Source organism: Triticum urartu, chromosome 5, assembly GCF_003073215.2.
Source record: "Triticum urartu cultivar G1812 chromosome 5, Tu2.1, whole genome shotgun sequence".
Lineage (NCBI taxonomy): Eukaryota > Viridiplantae > Streptophyta > Magnoliopsida > Poales > Poaceae > Triticum > Triticum urartu.
Window position 1 is genome coordinate 639,986,337 of NC_053026.1, and position 18,602 is coordinate 640,004,938.

The 18,602-nt window shown below is 41.5% G+C and overlaps 1 protein-coding gene across 2 annotated transcripts; it reads right to left on the reverse strand.

The window, feature by feature from the left end:
* Positions 1-1,563: 1,563 nt before the first annotated feature.
* Positions 1,564-3,800, reverse strand: LOC125506427. 2 transcript variants are annotated; one of them, XM_048671242.1, is made up of 3 exons: positions 3,350-3,800; positions 2,618-3,068; positions 1,564-2,186 (listed from the first exon to the last, which is right to left on the reverse strand). In XM_048671242.1, exons 1-3 carry the CDS (start codon positions 3,395-3,397, stop codon positions 2,047-2,049), a joined length of 639 nt encoding a protein of 212 aa, XP_048527199.1. In that variant the 5' UTR covers positions 3,398-3,800; the 3' UTR covers positions 1,564-2,046. The 2 variants fall into 2 exon arrangements, with proteins under 2 accessions (XP_048527199.1, XP_048527198.1); XM_048671241.1 differs by having other exon boundaries at positions 2,618-3,071.
* Positions 3,801-18,602: the final 14,802 nt, after the last annotated feature.

Consider the following 18,602-nt stretch of genomic DNA (forward strand, 5'->3'; position numbering starts at 1 on the left):
TTGTTCCATGCTATTATATTATCTGTTTTGGATGTTTATGGGCTTTATTATACACTTTTATATTATTTTTGGGACTAACCTATTAACCCAGAGCCTAGTGCGAGTTTCTGTTTTTTTCCTTGTTTTAGAGTATCGCAGAAAAGGAAAATCAAACGGAGTCCAATTGACCTGAAACTTCATGGAACTTATTTTTGGACCAGAAGAAGCCCACGGAGTATCGGAGATGGACCAAGAGAGTCCCGGGCTGGCCACGAGGGTGGGGGGCGCGCCCCCCTGCCTCGTGGACAGCCCGGAGGTCCACCGACGTACTTCTTCCTCCCATATATATATCCATATACCCTAAAAACTTCGGGGAGCACAATAGATCGGGAGTTCCACCACCAGAAGCCTCCGTAGACACCGGAAGCCAATCTAGACCCGTTCCAGCACCCTGCCGGAGGGGGAATCCCTCTCCGGTGGCCATCTTCATCATCTCGGTGCTCTCCGTGACGAGGAGGGAGTAGTTCTCCCTCGGGGCTGAGGGTATGTACCAATAGCTATGTGTTTGATCTCTCTCTCTCTCTCTCTCTCGTGTTCTTGAGGTGGTACGATCTTAATGTATCGCGAGCTTTGCTATTATAGTTGGATCTTATGATGTTTCTCCCCCTCTACTCTCTTGTAATGGATTGAGTTTTCCCTTTGAAGTTATCTTATCGGATTGAGTCTTTAAGGATTTGAGAACACTTGATGTATGTCTTGCGTGGGATAACCGTGGTGACAATGGGTTATTCTATTGTTTCACTTGATGTATGTTTTGGTGATCAACTTGCGGGTTTCGCCCATGAACCTATACATAGGGGTTGGCACACGTTTTCGTCTTGACTCTCCGGTAGAAACTTTGGGGCACTTTTTGAAGTACTTTGTGTTGGTTTGAATAGATGAATCTGAGATTGTGTGATGCATATCGTATAATCATACCCGCGGATACTTGAGGTGACATTGGAGTATCTAGGTGACATTAGGGTTTTGATTGATTTGTGTCTTAAGGTGTTATTCTAGTACGAACTCTAGGATAGATTGAACGGAAAGAATAGCTTCATGTTATTTTACTACGGACTCTTGAATAGATCGATCAGAAAGAATAACTTTGAGGTGGTTTCGTACCCTACCGTCATCTCTTTGTTTGTTCTCCGCTATTAGTGACTTTGGAGTGACTCTTTGTTGCATGTTGGGGAATAGTTATGTGATCCAATTATGTTATTATTGTTGAGAGAACTTGCACTAGTGAAAGTATGAACCCATATTCATATGTGATGTACACCTAAAAGACAAAAATTCATGTTAAAATAGGCCTTTTCTTTGTTGTATTTGGGCCAGATATTTGTTTGTTTTTGTGTAGCATGCACATAATCAAATTAGTTGATAAAATTTTATACATACTTGAAGAATATGCATTGTATTTGTGGAAAAGAATTGACATTTTTTGAAACTTCTATATATATTTTGATTTATTTTGTAAACGAGCTTCATGAGCTTGGTCTTTGCAACGATATTCTCGGCGAAGACCTCGATATATGGATTGAATGAGAAATGCCCTGCATCAAGATTTTTTTTTTAACAAAGACCTCACAGAATCACAACATACTCCAGTTTTAGCACAACACAACCAACAGTGTGCAGAGGAAGAAACAGAGAGATTGCCAGGCAAAAAATGTCTCCAGACCAAACAACAGTGGCATCAACAGTCATGTAGTATAAACTATCCAAATTCTATTGATTCACTTGCAGACAGTAGATGCTGAAGAAATACACCATCACAAGGCATCACATCACCACCTCAACTCTCGGAGATCTGCAAACTTGAGCCTGATGCTCTGCAGAGATGATACAAACTACCAATGAATTGCCTTCTCTTCACGCCGAAAGAGCAGACCGACCAAGAGCTATCCGTCGAGTTAAAAATATTAGCAGCCACACCAGTTACTTATCACAACTACTTCAGCAAGAATTTCTAGAACTAGTCTTCCGTCGCTTCCCCGGGGCTTCGGAAACATATATTGGCCTTCATCACCGCTCGTCGCCGCATTCAAGCATCGACATGAAAGAATCTGCAGCGGTGGAAGGGGCAGTCCTCCTTTTCTTGCAAGATTTGATTGGCTGAGCAATGGAATGAACCTCGTCTTCAAGAAAATTCTGACCAGAGGCTTCTGGAGAGAAGGAACGAAATGCTTGTCAGACTAACAGTTATGAACTTCTGTCAAAGTGAATTTTCATGTAATTATTTACTAAAGAGCTACCCTAGACAATGCATCAAACATGGTTGTCGACCAAATAGCCAATTCAGTTAAAGCCGCTTTATATGACAAACAATTCCATAAGATCATTTACTATTTCCACCTATCATGACGAATACCTGCGGCCTGGCATGCAAAATTACATCAATCCTTGGATCACAATTATTGGATTTATCGACTTACGACATGATAACAATGTATCTTTTTTCTTTAGTCGACACTTCTGAATTTATATCAGACTAACAGTAAGTGAAGACTGCATAGCAATTCTGAACTTCTGTCAAACTGAACAAAACACATACCGTAGAAAACAATCTGCAAACAAGATAATGAAGTGTAACAACCTGAGCTTTTGCCAACAAGATTTTCTCCGGCGCAAATGTCCACTTCTCTTCTATGCATCCGAGCCGTCTTCGGAACCGTCTCGGTACCCGATTCACCATCATCGGCCGAAGCACCCACCACATCACCACGACGATTGACACCGGAATAATCTCTGGGTGGCCTGAAACGCCTTGCCCACGGATCCTCGGGCAGGCCTCTTACGCCCACATGACGCGAGCGAGGGACGTTCCTCTCGGACATGAGCTCACTGGGAGCTCCATCTTGGACATGGAGTGCCTTGAGCCCATGGCCGGCCACATGGGTGATGTTCCTAGCAGGAGCGTGAGCGTGGTGGTGCTGTAACTGTTGGCCACGGAGTTGCCGCACAAAGGAGGCCTCCATGGAGCTTATGTACATGTTGTGGCTGTCGTTTGTCCATCCAGCCGACACCAACTCTCCAACTTGGTCGCCCTGCTGAAGAATAAGATATGATCATTTTCCACTTTACAGGTCATTTCCATTTCCATGCAAAATTAAGTCACTAGACTTGTACTTTTGCCTGGCTTCGTCTGTACTTTTCGAGTCGAATTAAACTTGCATGTCGATTGGCAAGAGCTAATTGCAAGAGAATACTGAGCTAATCAAGGATTTCATTTATCAGAGACTAGGAAATCAAACATAAGTCGAAGTGATATGCTCCTAGTACTTGCAGTGAATCAGAAAAACATTCAGGCGCGGATAGATTAGATTACCTTGGCGACAGTGCCGGGTGGCTGTTGAATCGTGGACAAGTCCCCCATCCGATCAAGAAGAAGCAGGGTATATTTATGTGTCCGATGAAATGGATGGAAGCAAAGATTCAGTCCTTTCCTTCCTACCTCCTTTCCCCCCTTGATGAGAAAAACGGACCGAAATCGACGGCGGTCGGAAAGAGCGGTTGGACGAAGAGATCGACAAGATTTGAGCTCTCTCCTCCGCAAGAACTATCGTCGCACGGCGCCAGAAATCCGGGGAAGGACGTAGAAATCAGGATATCTTCCGTCGATTTTCTCAGATAAAAGCTCAAGTCGATGGAGAAGAGGGGAAGCGATGTGTGGGATTTGGTCGTCCGTCGTCCTCCTCCTGGAGAGATAGAGACGAGGAGGCCGAGATGCATACTCTCATCGAAAGAAAAATATCTGGCCTGCACCAGCGCCAGCAAGCAGAGAGAGAGAGAGAGAGAGAGAGAGAGAGAGAGCAGAGAAGACGAAGAAATAAAAGGGCAGCGCAGGGCGCGTGGAGGTGCACCTTTTGTGTTCCACATGATGGCAAATTTTAATACACATTTTGTGTGTGTATTCAATAGTAAAAATACCATACAATCTAATCAACATTTTTTGCCACCACGTACAATGCAAATTGCCATGATATTTTTCTTTTTTGTGCCATTGCATAACCAAAGATCTTTTTGACCATGGCAATTTTTTTTAAAGAATATCACATTTTTGGTTTGCATGGGATTTTTTAGTTCTCATTCTTTTTACCCTTTATTTTTGGACTATGGCAACTTTTTGTACAACATGGCAAATGCTAGGCTTTTTTTTTTGCATGGTAATACGTGGCTCATTTATAAAATAAAGATCCGGTTACAAGGCACATAAGCACCGACATTACAAGACTGAAAAGATAGGATAATCCTATGCAAAATACCAGCGCATGTTCCTCTCCTCTGACACCATCGAAGTGGCCACCAAAGGGAAAGAAAACAGATCACCTCTTCACCAGAGCTCGACGCGGCTCCATCGCTGATCAGCAGCTTTACGGACCTCGAAAGTAGTTTGCTAGAAGCAAAATCATTGCCGTTGAGAGAATCAGACCGGGGCAACATGTCCCCGGACACGCCATCGAACTCTAGATCTGACACCCCCGTACGACAACGACGTCGATGGAGGAAACCAAAACTGTCAGCCACCAACCACAAACCCAGCAAGGGATGCACCATCTTCCAGCTGTCACTTGCGCAGACAATCGTCTGTGCGTACTCCTGGATGACAAAATCTTCCTGCTCCACCATGACGTCGGAGACAACGCCACAGCATCCGGGACATAGCATAAGGAGAGACACACTTGATGGAGTCGCCGCCGCCGCCTCGCTGACACCATCCATGAACCCTAACACAGCCAATCTGAAGGATCGGCAATCACACGATGCCATCAATTCCGAGACGCCGCCATGAAGAGCACCGCCGGTGTGGGAGTGAAGCTGAGGCAGATTTATTCATCCGGGTGTCGCTCCCACCACCCCAACGACGCACCACGACCTACAAATCCAAAACCTAACTACAGAGCGGAGGAACGGGGCACCCCCTCCCTCCTGCCGCCAGAGCAACCGGAGGAAGGGGGGCCAACGCCCTGGTCGGCTGAGATCGGAGGAAGAAAATCGCCTCCCTAGTCGCCTGGCGTGGCGGCGGCTAGGGTAGGGAAAATGCTAGGCTTTACTAGTCACAGGCAAAACTATGCTTTTTTGTCATAGTACAAACTGGCCAAAGTGGGTTTACTTTTTACTTTTATATTTTAGTATGAGAGCATTAAGGCATGTATGCGCATGCTTATGGAGGGGAGGGGTGTTGTTTCATGCCGAACGAATTCGTTCATTCTCTATAGCCCCCCCCTTCAACCCCAAGTAGCGAACAAAACATTCACTCTAGCCTGCCCAGGAATCTGACATTTGGAACATTATGGGGGTCCAATATTTGTACTATATAGTACGTATAAAAGAATGTGTGTGTCTTTCTTTCTATCCTTAATTTTGACCTACTATTCGATTAATCCGGTTACGTTTGGTGACCCTATGTACCCTTAACTAGCTAATTGTCCATGTGTTGCAATGAGGACAACACATTTTAGTGATTTAATATCAATTACGAGTGACCCAACAAACACATCATGAGTGCTTCTTTTCCTATGGCTTGTCTCACATCAACGTCGTCGGGTAGGATCATGTGGCAGAACATGAAGATGATGAAAAGGGGGCATATAATTTTAGGAGGAGTCCACATAACTAATACTTTTCCTAAATTAAGGCTTCTCGCTTGAGGTATTGATACGTCTCTGTCGTATCTACTTTTCCAAACACTTTTGCCCTTGTTTTGGACTCTAACTTATATGATTTGAATGGAACTAACCCGGACTGACGCTGTTTTCAGCAGAACTGCCATGATGTTGTTTTATATGCAGAAAACAAAAGTTCTCGGAATGACCTGAAACTCCACGGAATATCTTACAATAAATAATAAAAATCCTCGCCAAAGATGAAGACCAGGGGGCCCACACCCTGTCCACGAGGGTGGGGGGGTGCCCCCCCTAGGGCGCGCCCCCTACCTCGTGGGCCCCCTGGAGACCTCCCGACTCCAACTCCAACTCTATATATCTGCTTTCGGGGAGAGAAAAATAGGAGAGAAGAATTCATCGCGTTTTACGATACGGAGCCGCCGCCAAGCCCTAAAACCTCTCGGGAGGGCTGATCTGGAGTCCGTTCGGGGCTCTGGAGAGGGGGATTCGTCGCCGTCGTCATCATCAACCATCCTCCATCACCAATTTCATGATGCTCACCGCCGTGCGTGAGTAATTCCATCGTAGGCTTGTTGGACGGTGATGTGTTGGATGAGATTTATCATGTAATTGAGTTAGTTTTGTTAGGGTTTGATCCCTAGTATCCACTATGTTCTGAGATTGATGTTGCTATGACTTTGCTATGCTTAATGCTTGTCACTAGGGCCCGAGTGCCATGATTTCAAATCTGAACCTATTATGTTTTCATCAATATATGAGAGTTCTTGATCCTATCTTGCAAGTCTATAGTCACCTATTATGTGTTATGATCCGTTAACCCCGAAGTGACAATAATCGGGATACTTACCGGTGATGACCGTAGTTTGAGGAGTTCATGTATTCACTATGTGCTAATGCTTTGTTCCGGTTCTCTATTAAAAGGAGGCCTTAATATCCCTTAGTTTCCATTAGGACCCCGCTGCCACGGGAGGGTAGGAAAAAAGATGTCATGCAAGTTCTTTTCCATAAGCACGTATGACTATATTCGGAATACATGCCTACATTACATTGATGAATTGGAGCTAGTTCTGTGTCACCCTATGTTATGGCTATTACATGATGAAACCACATTCGGCATAATTATCCATCACTGATCCGATGCCTACGAGCTTTCCATATATTGGTTTAAGCTTATTTACTTTCCCGTTGCTATTTTTACAATCACTACAAAATACCAAAAACATTACTTTGCTTTCGTTACTCTTTTGTTACCGTTACCATCACTATCATATTATTTTGCTACTAAACACTTTGCTGCAGATACTAAGTTTCCAAGTGTGGTTGAATTGACAACTCAACTGCTAATACTTGATAATATTCTTTGGCTCCCCTTGTGTCGAATCAATAAATTTGGGTTGAATACTCTACCCTCGAAAGCTGTTGCGATCCCCTATACTTGAGGGTTATCAAGACTAATTTCTGGCGCCGTTGCCGGGGAGCATAGCTCTATTCTTTGAGTCACTTGGGATTTATATCTGCTGGACACTATGAAGAACTTGAAAAACACTAAGACAACAATTTATCCCTCAACTACGAGGGGAGGTAAGGAACTGCCATCTAGCTCTGCACTTGATTCACCTTCTGTTATGAGTAAGCTTGCAACACCTAAACCTGCTTCTGCTATTCGTTCTGATATGTCGCATGTTATTGATGATGCTACTTCTTCTATACATGATACTTATGATGAAACTACTTCTATGCTTGATACTACTGTTCCACTTGGTGATTTTCTCGAGGAATGACTTGCTAGGGCTAGAGAGATTGAAAATATTGAATCTGATTATGATGATGAAAGTGGTGATGAAGAATCACTTGTTATTCCTGAGGGTTATTTATTTGATCAAGAAGCTTCTTTAGCTATTTTAGCTTGCAAAGATAGATATGAACTCAAAAGGTTATTAGCTAAATGGAATAAGCAATCTCTAAATGTTAGAATGAAACCTGACCCTACTTTTGCTACTTCACCTATTTGTGTTACCGATAAGGATTATGCATTCTCTGTTGATCCTGATATAATTACTTTGGTTGAATCTGATCCTTTCCATGGCTATGAATCTAAAACTCTTGTGGCACATCTTACTAAACTGAATGATATAGCCACCCTGTTCACTAAAGATGAAAGAACTCGTTACTTTTATATCCTTCAAATATTTCCGTTCTCATTAAACGGTGATGCTAAGATATGGTTTAATTCTCTTGATCCTGGTTGTGTGCGTAGTCCCCAGGATATGATTTACTACTTCTCTGCTAAATATTTCCCTGCTCATAAGAAACAAGCTGCTTTAAAGTAAATATACAACTTTGTGCAAATTAAAGAAGAGAGTCTCCCACAAGCTTGGGGGAGGCTTCTCAAGTTACTTAATGCTTTGCCTGATCATCCTCTTAAGAAAAATGAAATACTTGATACTCTTTTATAATGGACTGACCGATGCTTCCAGAGATTACCTGGATAGTTGTGCTGGTTCTCTTTTCAGGGAAAGAACACCGGATGAAGCTGAAATCTTATTGAATAATATGTTGACAAATGAAAATAATTGGGCACCTCCTGAGCCAGCTCCTGCTCCAATTAATGATCCTAGTCCTAAACCAACTCCAAAGAAGAGAGGTGTTCTATTTCTCAGTCCCGAAGATATGCAAGAGGAAAAGAAATCTATGAAAGAAAAAAGTATTAAAGCTGAAGATGTTAGGAATTTACCTCCTATTGAAGAAATACATGGTCTTAATTTACCGCCTATTGAAGAAACATATGATCTTAATCCTTTATTTATTGAAGAACCTCCAGACCTCGATAACCCGACACAGGTAGTAAAGGTAAATTCTCTCTATAGATATGATAAAGCTGAAATCCTTCCTGCTAAAATTGCTAGTCAATGCTTGGATGAGTTTGATAATTTTATGTTTAAGCAAGAAGACTTCAATGCTTATTTTGGTAGACAATTAAAACAAAATGTTGATATGATTAAATATTTGGGTGATTATATGGCTAATATTAGAGGTGAACTTAAACTTGTTAGCAAACATGCTTCTATGGTTACCACTCAAGTAGAACAAGTACTTAAAGCTCAAAAGGAATTGCTCAATGAGATGAATAGTAAGAAAAATAATTATGCTGTTAAAGTGGCTACTAGAATTGGTAGAATGACTCAGGAACCTTTGTATCCTGAAGGCCACCCTAAGAGAATTGAGCAAGATTCTCAGAGAAATAATATTGATGCACCTAGTTCTTCTAAAAGGAAGAAAAGAAAAAATGATAGAACTGTGCAAACTTCTAGTGAACCTATTGCTGAACCACCTGATAATCCAAATGGTATATCTATGTCTGATGCCGAAACACAATCTGGCAATGAACATGAACCTAATGAAAATGTTAATGATGATGTTCATAATGATGCTCAACCTAGTAATGATAATGATGTAGAAATTGAACCTGCTGTTGATCTTGATAACCCACAATCAAAGAATCAATGTTATGATAAGAAATACTTTGTTGCTAGGAAACATGGTAAAGAAAGAGAGCCTTGTGTTCAGAAACCCATGCCTTTTCCTCCCAAACCATCCAAGAAAAAGGATGATGAGGATTTTGAGCGCTTTGCTGAAATGATTAGACCTATCTTTTTGCGTATGCGATTGACTGATATGCTCAAAATGAATCCTTATGCTAAGTACATGAAAAATATTGTTACAAATAAAAGAAAGATACCAGAAGCTGAAATTTCCACCATGCTTGCTAATTATACTTTTAAGGGTGTAATACCAAAGAAACTTGGAGATCCAGGAGTACCTACTATACCATGCTCCATTAAAACAAACTATGTTAAAACTGCTTTATGTCATCTTGGAGCCGGTGTTAGTGTTATGCCTCTCTCTTTATATCGTAGACTTGACTTGAATAAGTTGACACCTACTAAAATATCTTTGCAAATGGCTGATAAATCAACTTCTATACCTGTCGGTATTTGTGAGGATGTGCCTGTTGTGGTTGCAAACGTTACTATTTTAACGGACTTTGTTATTCTTGATATTCCCGAGGACGATAGTATGTCTATTATTCTTGGAAGACCTTTTCTTAATACTGCAGGGGCTATTATTGATTGCAACAAAGGCAATGTCACTTTTCATGTTAATGGTAATGAGCATACGGTAAACTTTCCGAGGAAACAACCTCAAGTTCATAGTATGAATTCTATCGGAAAAATTCCATCGATTATATTTGGAGGTTTTGAATTTCCTCTTCCTACTGTCAAGAAGAAATATGATATACTTATTATTGGGGATGTGCATATCCCCGTTGAGGTAACCTAGTGCTATTCGAAATTTCTGCGGTTTCATGTTAATCGGAATGAGTTTGTTAACAAGACTTGATCAACCTTGTTAGTGGATTCCTTTTGACGAGCATGAGATGAATGAAACTAGAAGCACAACCTTCTGTACCCTCTCTATACTTTCTGTTATTTAGTTGAAATAATGTAAAAATAGTATTTTTCTCTCCGTTTCCTAATTTATCCATGCAATATAAAAATGTCTCGAAAATAAAAGTCCTCAGAATGACATGCCAATTTAATATGATTTTTTCGGGAATATTTGAGGATTTATGGTGCAAAAATTACCGCGGGGGGAGCTGCCACCTGGTCACGAGGGTGGAGGGCGCGCCCTGCCCCCCTGGGCGCGCCCCTGCCTCGTGGGCCCACGGTGACCCTCCTCCACTTCTTCCTGCACCCATCCTCTTCTTCTTCCTCCCACAAACACGAAAAACCAACTCAAGCACGAGTTCCAGCCCTCTTTGCTGCCATTTTCGATCTCCTTGCTCAAAGCACCTCTCACAAAACTGCTTGGGGAGATTGTTCCTTGGTATGTGGCTCCTCCATTGGTCCAATTAGTTTTTGTTCTAGTGTTTTATTCATTACAAATTTTTGCTGCTTAGGTGACCTTGTTCTTGAGCTTGCATGTCAAATTTATATGGTCAAAAGTAGTTTTGATGCATGATATAGGCTCTAGGCACTTGTAGGAGTGGTTGCTATCAATATTATTGAGTTTGGTTTACTTTTATTTTGAAGTTACTAAAAATTTCAGAATTTTTCAGAAAATGATGAGGAGAATTTTGAGGGGCTCATCGAGCCAAAGCTCGAAGGAGAAGGCACCGAAGCCTAAGTATAATTTTCCTCGCACCGCGGAGGTTCGGGCGTGTGAATGGCCTTCCGAGGATTTCTTAAGAGCAGTCAGGATTTATGAAGATTTTCATGAGTTGGCTCAGACTGCAGGCCTTACCGCTTTCCTCCACGACCAATGCGATCAGTATCTCTTGCTCACAAATACCTTTGTGCAAAACTTTCATTTTCATTCTAAGAACTCACCACCTACGGTGGAATTTCATTTATATGATGAGCATAAGGAGAAGTCACTTTATGATTTCTGTCGGATTTGTTTAGTCCCTTTTGGGGGCAAGACAGAAGAACCGCATCGTGATGATGTGGAGGGATTAATTGACACTATCATTGTAGGGGAAACAAGGAAGGGTTCCGATGCACGAATCACTAGCATACATTTTCCTGTTTTACGCTACTTTGCATTATTTGCTAGTTGTTGCTTAATTGGTCGCGGGAACTGTGGAAACCTGGGTATCCCTGACATTATTATTTTGCACCACGGCTTATACGGTGATAACTCTTTTAGTATGGGCGGCATTATTGCTAGACGGTTAGTATGAACCGTACTAAGGGTCCCATCTTTGGAGGCATTTATGCTTCACACCTCGCTGCACATTTTAACATACCTATTAGGCATTATGAGAAGGAAGAAAAGGTGTTGCCTCGTATTTATTTAGGTTATAAAAGTATGGTAGCACATGATTTTATTGTTAAGAATAGGGAAGGAGAGCTTAAATATCAATTGTTCTTTAATAAACATCATCTTGAGACTATTACCTTGCCTGCTCCTTCTTTATTTGATTTGACTGTAGGCACGTACCTTGTTCCGTTGGCGGCTATTCACGCCTACCGGAACCCTACACCAGCCCCGAAACCGGAACCACAAGAGGAGCCTCCACGATAGTCTGTTTATTCTTGGGATCCGGAGATGGCTGTCAGCCAATGGCAGTCAAAGTCTTCTTCATCACAGTACGACCCCAACAACTATTATTATGAATATCAGTCAGGCCAGCCGTGGCCATAGACCAACTTAGGCCAAAAGCCTAAGCTTGGGGGAGTACGTATTTCTCACCGACATTACATTTATGTTCACACACACGCATTGCTAGATGTCGGTGTTCATACTTTTTCATTGTTTATTTCCTTTTATGCTTTCTTCTTGTGTGTTTGATAAACCTTAAAAAAACCAAAAAAATTAGTAGTAGTTTACTTTTCTTGCTGTAGTAATAATTAAAAAGAAAACCCAAAAATATTTCCCGCTCTTCTTTTGCTTGTTGGGAGCTTTCCCGTGTAAATAGTTTTATTTCTTTTCTTTTCTTTGGGGGTCAGTAGGAGAAGACCATGATTAAATTGTTGAAATGGCTCTTATATGCTTTATTGTTGATTTAACCAAGAGCCCATATTGCTTTGTCTTCTCCTGTTTATTGAATGCTCGCAGATTCCAGCTTAGTCCAATGCACGTGCACTCTTATTATTATTCACATCATTCGGTCGTGCAAGTGAAAGGCAATTATGATGATATATGATGGACTGACGGAGATGAGAAAAGCCATTATGAACTCGACCTCTTTTGTTTTTGTAAATATGATGAGTTCATCGTTCTTGATTCAGCTTGTTATGAATAAACATGTTTGCAATGACAATTAGAGATCATAGTTGCTTGTGCCATGCTTGATTAGCTATGAGTTATAATGGTTTACCTTGCGTGCCAACATGCTATTGAGATGGTTATGATGTGGTATGATGGGGTGGTATCCTCCTTTGAATGATTTAAGTGACTTGACTTGGCACATGTTCACGCATGTAGTTGAAACAAATCAACATAGCCTTCACGATATTTATGTTCATGGTGGATTATATCCTACTCATGCTTGCATCCAATGTTTATTAATTTTAATGCATGTACATGGCTGTTGTCGCTCTCTAGTTGGTCGCTTCCCAGTCTTTTGCTAGCCTTCACCTGTACTAAGCAGGAATACTGCTTGTGCATCCAATCCCTTAAACCCCAAAGTTATTCCAGATGAGTCCACTATACCTCCCTATATGCGGTATCTACCTGCCGTTCCAAGTAAATTTGTATGTGCCAAATTCTAAACCTTTAAATACTCATCCTGTTTTGTATGCTCGAATAGCTCATGTATCAACTAGGGCTGTCTGTATCTTCCACGCTAGGCGGGTTATTCTCAAGAGGAGTGGACTCCGCTCCTCACTCACGAGAAAATGGCTGGTCACCGGGATGCCCAGTCTCATGCTTTATGCAAACTAAATCAAAATAATTGCAAAACGAAACTCCCCCTGGGACTGTTGTTAGTTGGAGGCACTCGTTGTTTCGAGCAAGCCATGGATTGATGTTTGTTGGTGGAGGGGGAGTATAAACTTTACCATTCTGTTTGGGAACCGCCTATAATGTGTGTAGCATGGAAGATATCGCCATCTCTTGGTTGTTATGTTGACAATAAAAGTATACCGCTCAAAATATAAATTATCTCTATTTCAAAACCGAGCTCTGGCACCTCTAGAAATCCCTGCTTCCCTCTGCGAAGGGCCTATCTATTTACTTTTATGTTGAGTCATCACCCTCTTATTAAAAGCACTAGCTGGAGAGCGCAGCTGTCATTTGCATTCATCACTGTTAACTTATATCGGGTGTGACTATGATTGGATCTCTTTTACCATGAATTACAATGTCTAGTCAGTCCTTGATCTTTAAAGGTGCTCTGCATTTATGTTTTGTGGTCTCAGAAAGGGCTAGCAAGATACCATCTTGTTATATCATATTATGATTGTTTTGAGAAAGTGTTGTCATCGGAGATTTATTATTATGGCTTGCTAGTTGATTATGCTATTGATATGGGTAATCATGAGACCTGAGAATTATTGCAAATATGGTTAGTTATAATCTTTGCTGAAAACTTGAATGCTAGCTTGACATATTTACAACAACAAGAGCAAACAGAGTTTGTAAAAGTTTTTCTTTATTTCTGTCAGTTTGTCAACTGAATTGCTTGAGGACAAGCAAGGGTTTACGCTCGGGGGAGTTGATACGTCTTCGTCGTATATACTTTTCCAAACACTTTTGCCCTTGTTTTGGACTCTAACTTGTATAATTTGAATGGAACTAACCCGGACTGACGCTGTTTTCAGCAGAACTGCCATGATGTTGTTTTATGTGCAGAAAACAAAAGTTCTCGGAATGACCTGAAACTCCACGGAATATCTTACAATAAATAATAAAAAATCCTCGCCAAAGATGAAGACCAAGGGGCCCACACCCTGTCCACGAGGGTGGGGGCGCGCCCCCCTACCCCGTGGGCCCCCTGGAGACCTCCCGACTCCAACTCCAACTCTATATATCTGCTTTCGGGGAGAAAAAAATAGGAGAGAAGAATTCATCGCGTTTTATGATAAGGAGCCGCCGGCCCTAAAACCTCTCGGGAGGGCTGATCTGGAGTCCGTTCGGGGGTCCGAAGAGGGGGATTCGTCGCCGTCGTCATCATCAACCATCCTCCATCACCAATTTCATGATGCTCACCACCATGCGTGAGTAATTCAATCGTAGGCTTGCTGGACGATGATGGGTTGGATGAGATTTATCATGTAATCGAGTTAGTTTTGTTAGGGTTTGATCCCTAGTATCCACTATGTTCTGAGATTGATGTTGCTATGACTTTGCTATGCTTAATGCTTGTCACTAGGGCCCGAGTGCTATGATTTCAGATCTGAACCTATTATGTTTTCATCAATATATGAGAGTTCTTGATCCTATCTTGCAAGTCTATAGTCACCTATTATGTGTTATGATCCGTTAACCCCGAAGTGACAATAATCGGGATACTTACCGGTGATGACCGTAGTTTGAGGAGTTCATGTATTCACTATGTGCTAATGCTTTGTTCCGGTTCTCTATTAAAAGGAGGCCTTAATATCCCTTAGTTTCCATTAGGACCCCGCTGCCACGGGAGGGTAGGACAAAAGATGTCATGCAAGTTCTTTTCCATAAGCACGTATGACTATATTCGGAATACATGCTTACATTACATTGATGAATTGGAGCTAGTTCGGTGTCACCCTATGTTATGACTGTTACATGATGAAACCACATCTGGCATAATTATCCATCACTGATCCGATGCCTATGAACTTTCCATATATTGGTTTACGCTTATTTACTTTCCCGTTGCTATTGTCACAATCACTACAAAATACCAAAAACATTACTTTGCTTTCGTTACACTTTTGTTACCATTACCATCACTATCATATTACTTTGCTACTAAACACTTTGCTGCAGATACTAAGTTTCCAGGTGTGGTTGAATTGACAACTCAGCTGCTAATACTTGAGAATATTCTTTGGCTCCCCTTGTGTCGAATCAATAAATTTGGGTTGAATACTCTACCCTCGAAAGCTATTGTGATCCCCTATACTTGTGGGTTATCAGAAGACCATAATGAAAATGTTGAGTGGCTCTGATATGCATTATTGTTGATCTAACAGAGAGCCCATATTACCTTGTCTTCTCCTGTGTATTGAATGCTTGCAGATTCCAGTTTAGTCCAATGCATGTGCACTATTATTATTATCCACTCCGTCCGGTCGTGCAAATGAAAGGCAATAATGACGATATATGATGAACTGATTGAGATGAGAAAAGCTGGTATGAACTCGACCTATCTTGTTTTTGTAAATATGATTAGTTCATCGTTCCTGATTCATCCTATTATGAATGAAACATGTTTGCAATGACAATTAGAGATTATAGTTTCTCATGCCATGCTTAATTAGCTAGGAGTTTATAATGGTTTCCCTTGCGTGCCAACATGCTATTAAAATAGTTGTGATGTGGTATGATAGGGTGGTATCCTCCTTTGAACGATTCGAGTGGCTTGACTTGGCACATGTTCACACATGTGGTTGAAACAAAATCAACGTAGCCTCCACGATATTTATGTTCATGGTGAATTATATCCTACTCATGCTTCCATTTAGTGTTGATTAATTTTAATGCATGTTCATGATTGTTGTCGCTCTCTAGCTGGTCGCTTCCCAGACTCTTTCTAGCCTTCACTTGTATTAAGCGGGAATACTGCTTGTGCATCCACTTCCATAAACCCCAAAAGTTATTCCATATGAGTCCACCATACCTTCCTATATGCGGTATCTACTTTCCGTTCCAAGTAAATTTGTATGTGCCAAACTCTAAACCTTCAAATGAAATTCTGTTTTGTATGCTCGAATAGCTCATTTATCAACTAGGGTTGTCTATATCTTCCATGCTAGGCGGGTTATTCTCAAGAAGAGTAGACTCCGCTCCTCACTCACAAGAAAATGGCTGGTAACCGGGATGCCCAGTCCCATGCTTAAATTAAAACAATTGCAAACAAAACTCCCCCATGATTGTTGTTAGTTGGAGGCACCCGTTGTTTCGGACAAGCCATGGAATGATGTTTATTGGTGGTGGGGTAGTATAAACTTTACCATTCTGTTTGGGAACCGCCTATAATGTGTGTAGCATGGAAGATATCGAGATCTCTCGGTTCTTATGTTGACAATGAAAGTATGCCACTCAAAATATTATTTATCTCTATTTCAAAATCGAGCTCTGGCACCTCTACAAATCCTTGTTTCCCTCTGAGAAGGGCCTATCTATTTACTTTTATGTTGAGTCATCATCCTCTTATTAAAAAGCACCAGTTGGAGAGCACCGCTATCATTTGCATGCATTACTATTAGTTTACATTGAGTATGACTGTGACTAGATCTCTTTTATCATGAATTACAATGTTTAGTCAGTCCTTGAACTTCAAAGGTGCTCTGCATTTATGTTTTCCGGTCTCAGAAAGGGATAGCGAGATACCATCTTCTTATATCATATTATGATTGTTTTGAGAAAGTGTTGTCATCTGAGATTTACTATTATTGCTCTCTAGTTGATTATGCCATTGATATGAGTAAACATGAGACCTAAGTGTTATTGTGAATATGGTTAGTTCATAATCTTTGCTGAAAACTTGAATGCTGGATTTACATAGTTACAACAACAAGATCAAACAGAGTTTGTAAATTTTTTTATTTATCACTTTCAGTTTGTCAACTGAATTGCTTGAGGACAAGCAAAGGTTTAAGCTTGGGGGAGTTGATACGTCTCCATCGTATCTACTTTTCCAAACACTTTTGACCTTGTTTTGGACTCTAACTTGCATGATTTGAATGGAACTAACCTGGACTGACGCTATTTTTAGCAGAATTGCCATGGTGTTATTTTTGTGCAGAAATAAAAGTTCTCGGAATGACCTGAAACTTCACGGAGAATATTTTTGGAACATATAAAAAATACTGGCAAAAGAATCAACGTCGGGGGGGCCCACACCCTGTCCATGACGGTGGGGGTGCGCCCACCCCCCTGGGGAGCGCCCCCCTGTCTCGTGGGACCACTAATGCTCCACCAACCTCAACTCCAACTCTATATATTCATGTTCGGGGAGAAAAAATCAGAGAGAAGGATTCATCGCGTTTTACAAAACAGAGACGCCGCCAAGCCCTAATCTCTCTCGGGCGGGCTGATTTGGAGTCTGTTTGGGGCTCCAGAGAGGGGAACCTGTCGCCATCGTCATCATCAATCTTCCTCCATCACCAATTTCAAGATGCTCACCGCCGTGCGTGAGTAATTCCATCGTAGGCTTGCGATACGTCTCCAACGTATCTATAATTTTTTATTGCTCCATGCTATTATATTATCTATTTTGGATGTTAATGGGCTTTATTTTACACTTTTATATCATTTTTGGGACTAACCTACTAACTCGAGGCCCAGCCTAAATTGCTGTTTTTTGCCTATTTTAGAGTTTCGCCGAAAAGGAATATCAAACGGAGTCCAAACGGAATGAAACCTTCGGGAACGTGATTTTCTCAACAAACGTGATCCAGGAGACTTGGAGTGGGCGTCAAGAAACAACCGAGGAAGCCACGAGGCAGGGGGCATGCCTACCCCCTGGGCGTGCCGTCCACCCTCGTGGGCCCCTCGTTGCTCCACCGATGTACTTCTTCCTCCTATTTATATCCACGTACCCCCAAAACATCCAGGAGCACCACGAAAACCTAATTCCACCGCCGCAACCTTCTGTACCTAAGAGATCCCATCTTGGGGCCTTTTCCGGAGCTCCGCCAGAGGGGGCATTGATCACGGAGGGCCTCTACATCAACTCCATGGCCTCTCCGGTGATGTGTGAGTAGTTTACTTCAGACCTTCGGGTCCATAGTTATTAGCTAGATGGCTTCTTCTCTCTCTTTGGATCTCAATACAATGTTCTCCTCGATCTTGTTGGAGATCTATTTGATGTAATATTCTTTTGCGGTGTGTTTGTCGAGATCCGATGAATTGTGGGTTTATGATCCAGATTATCTATGAACAATATTTGATTCTTCTCTGAATTCTTTTATGTATGATTGGTTTATCTTTGCAAGTCTCTTTGAATTATTAGTTTGGTTTGGCCTACTAGATTGATCTTTCTTGCAATGGGAGAAGTGCTTAGCTTTGGGTTCAATCTTGCGGTGCTCGATCCCAGTGACAGTAGGGGAAACGACACGTATTGGATTGTTGCCATCGAGTAAAAGATGGGGTTTATATCATATTACATGAGTTTATCCCTCTACATCATGTCATCTTACATAAAGCATTACTCTGTTCTTATGAACTTAATACTCTAGATGCATGTTGGATACGGTCGATGTGTGGAGTAATAGTAGTAGATGCAGAATCGTTTCGGTCTAC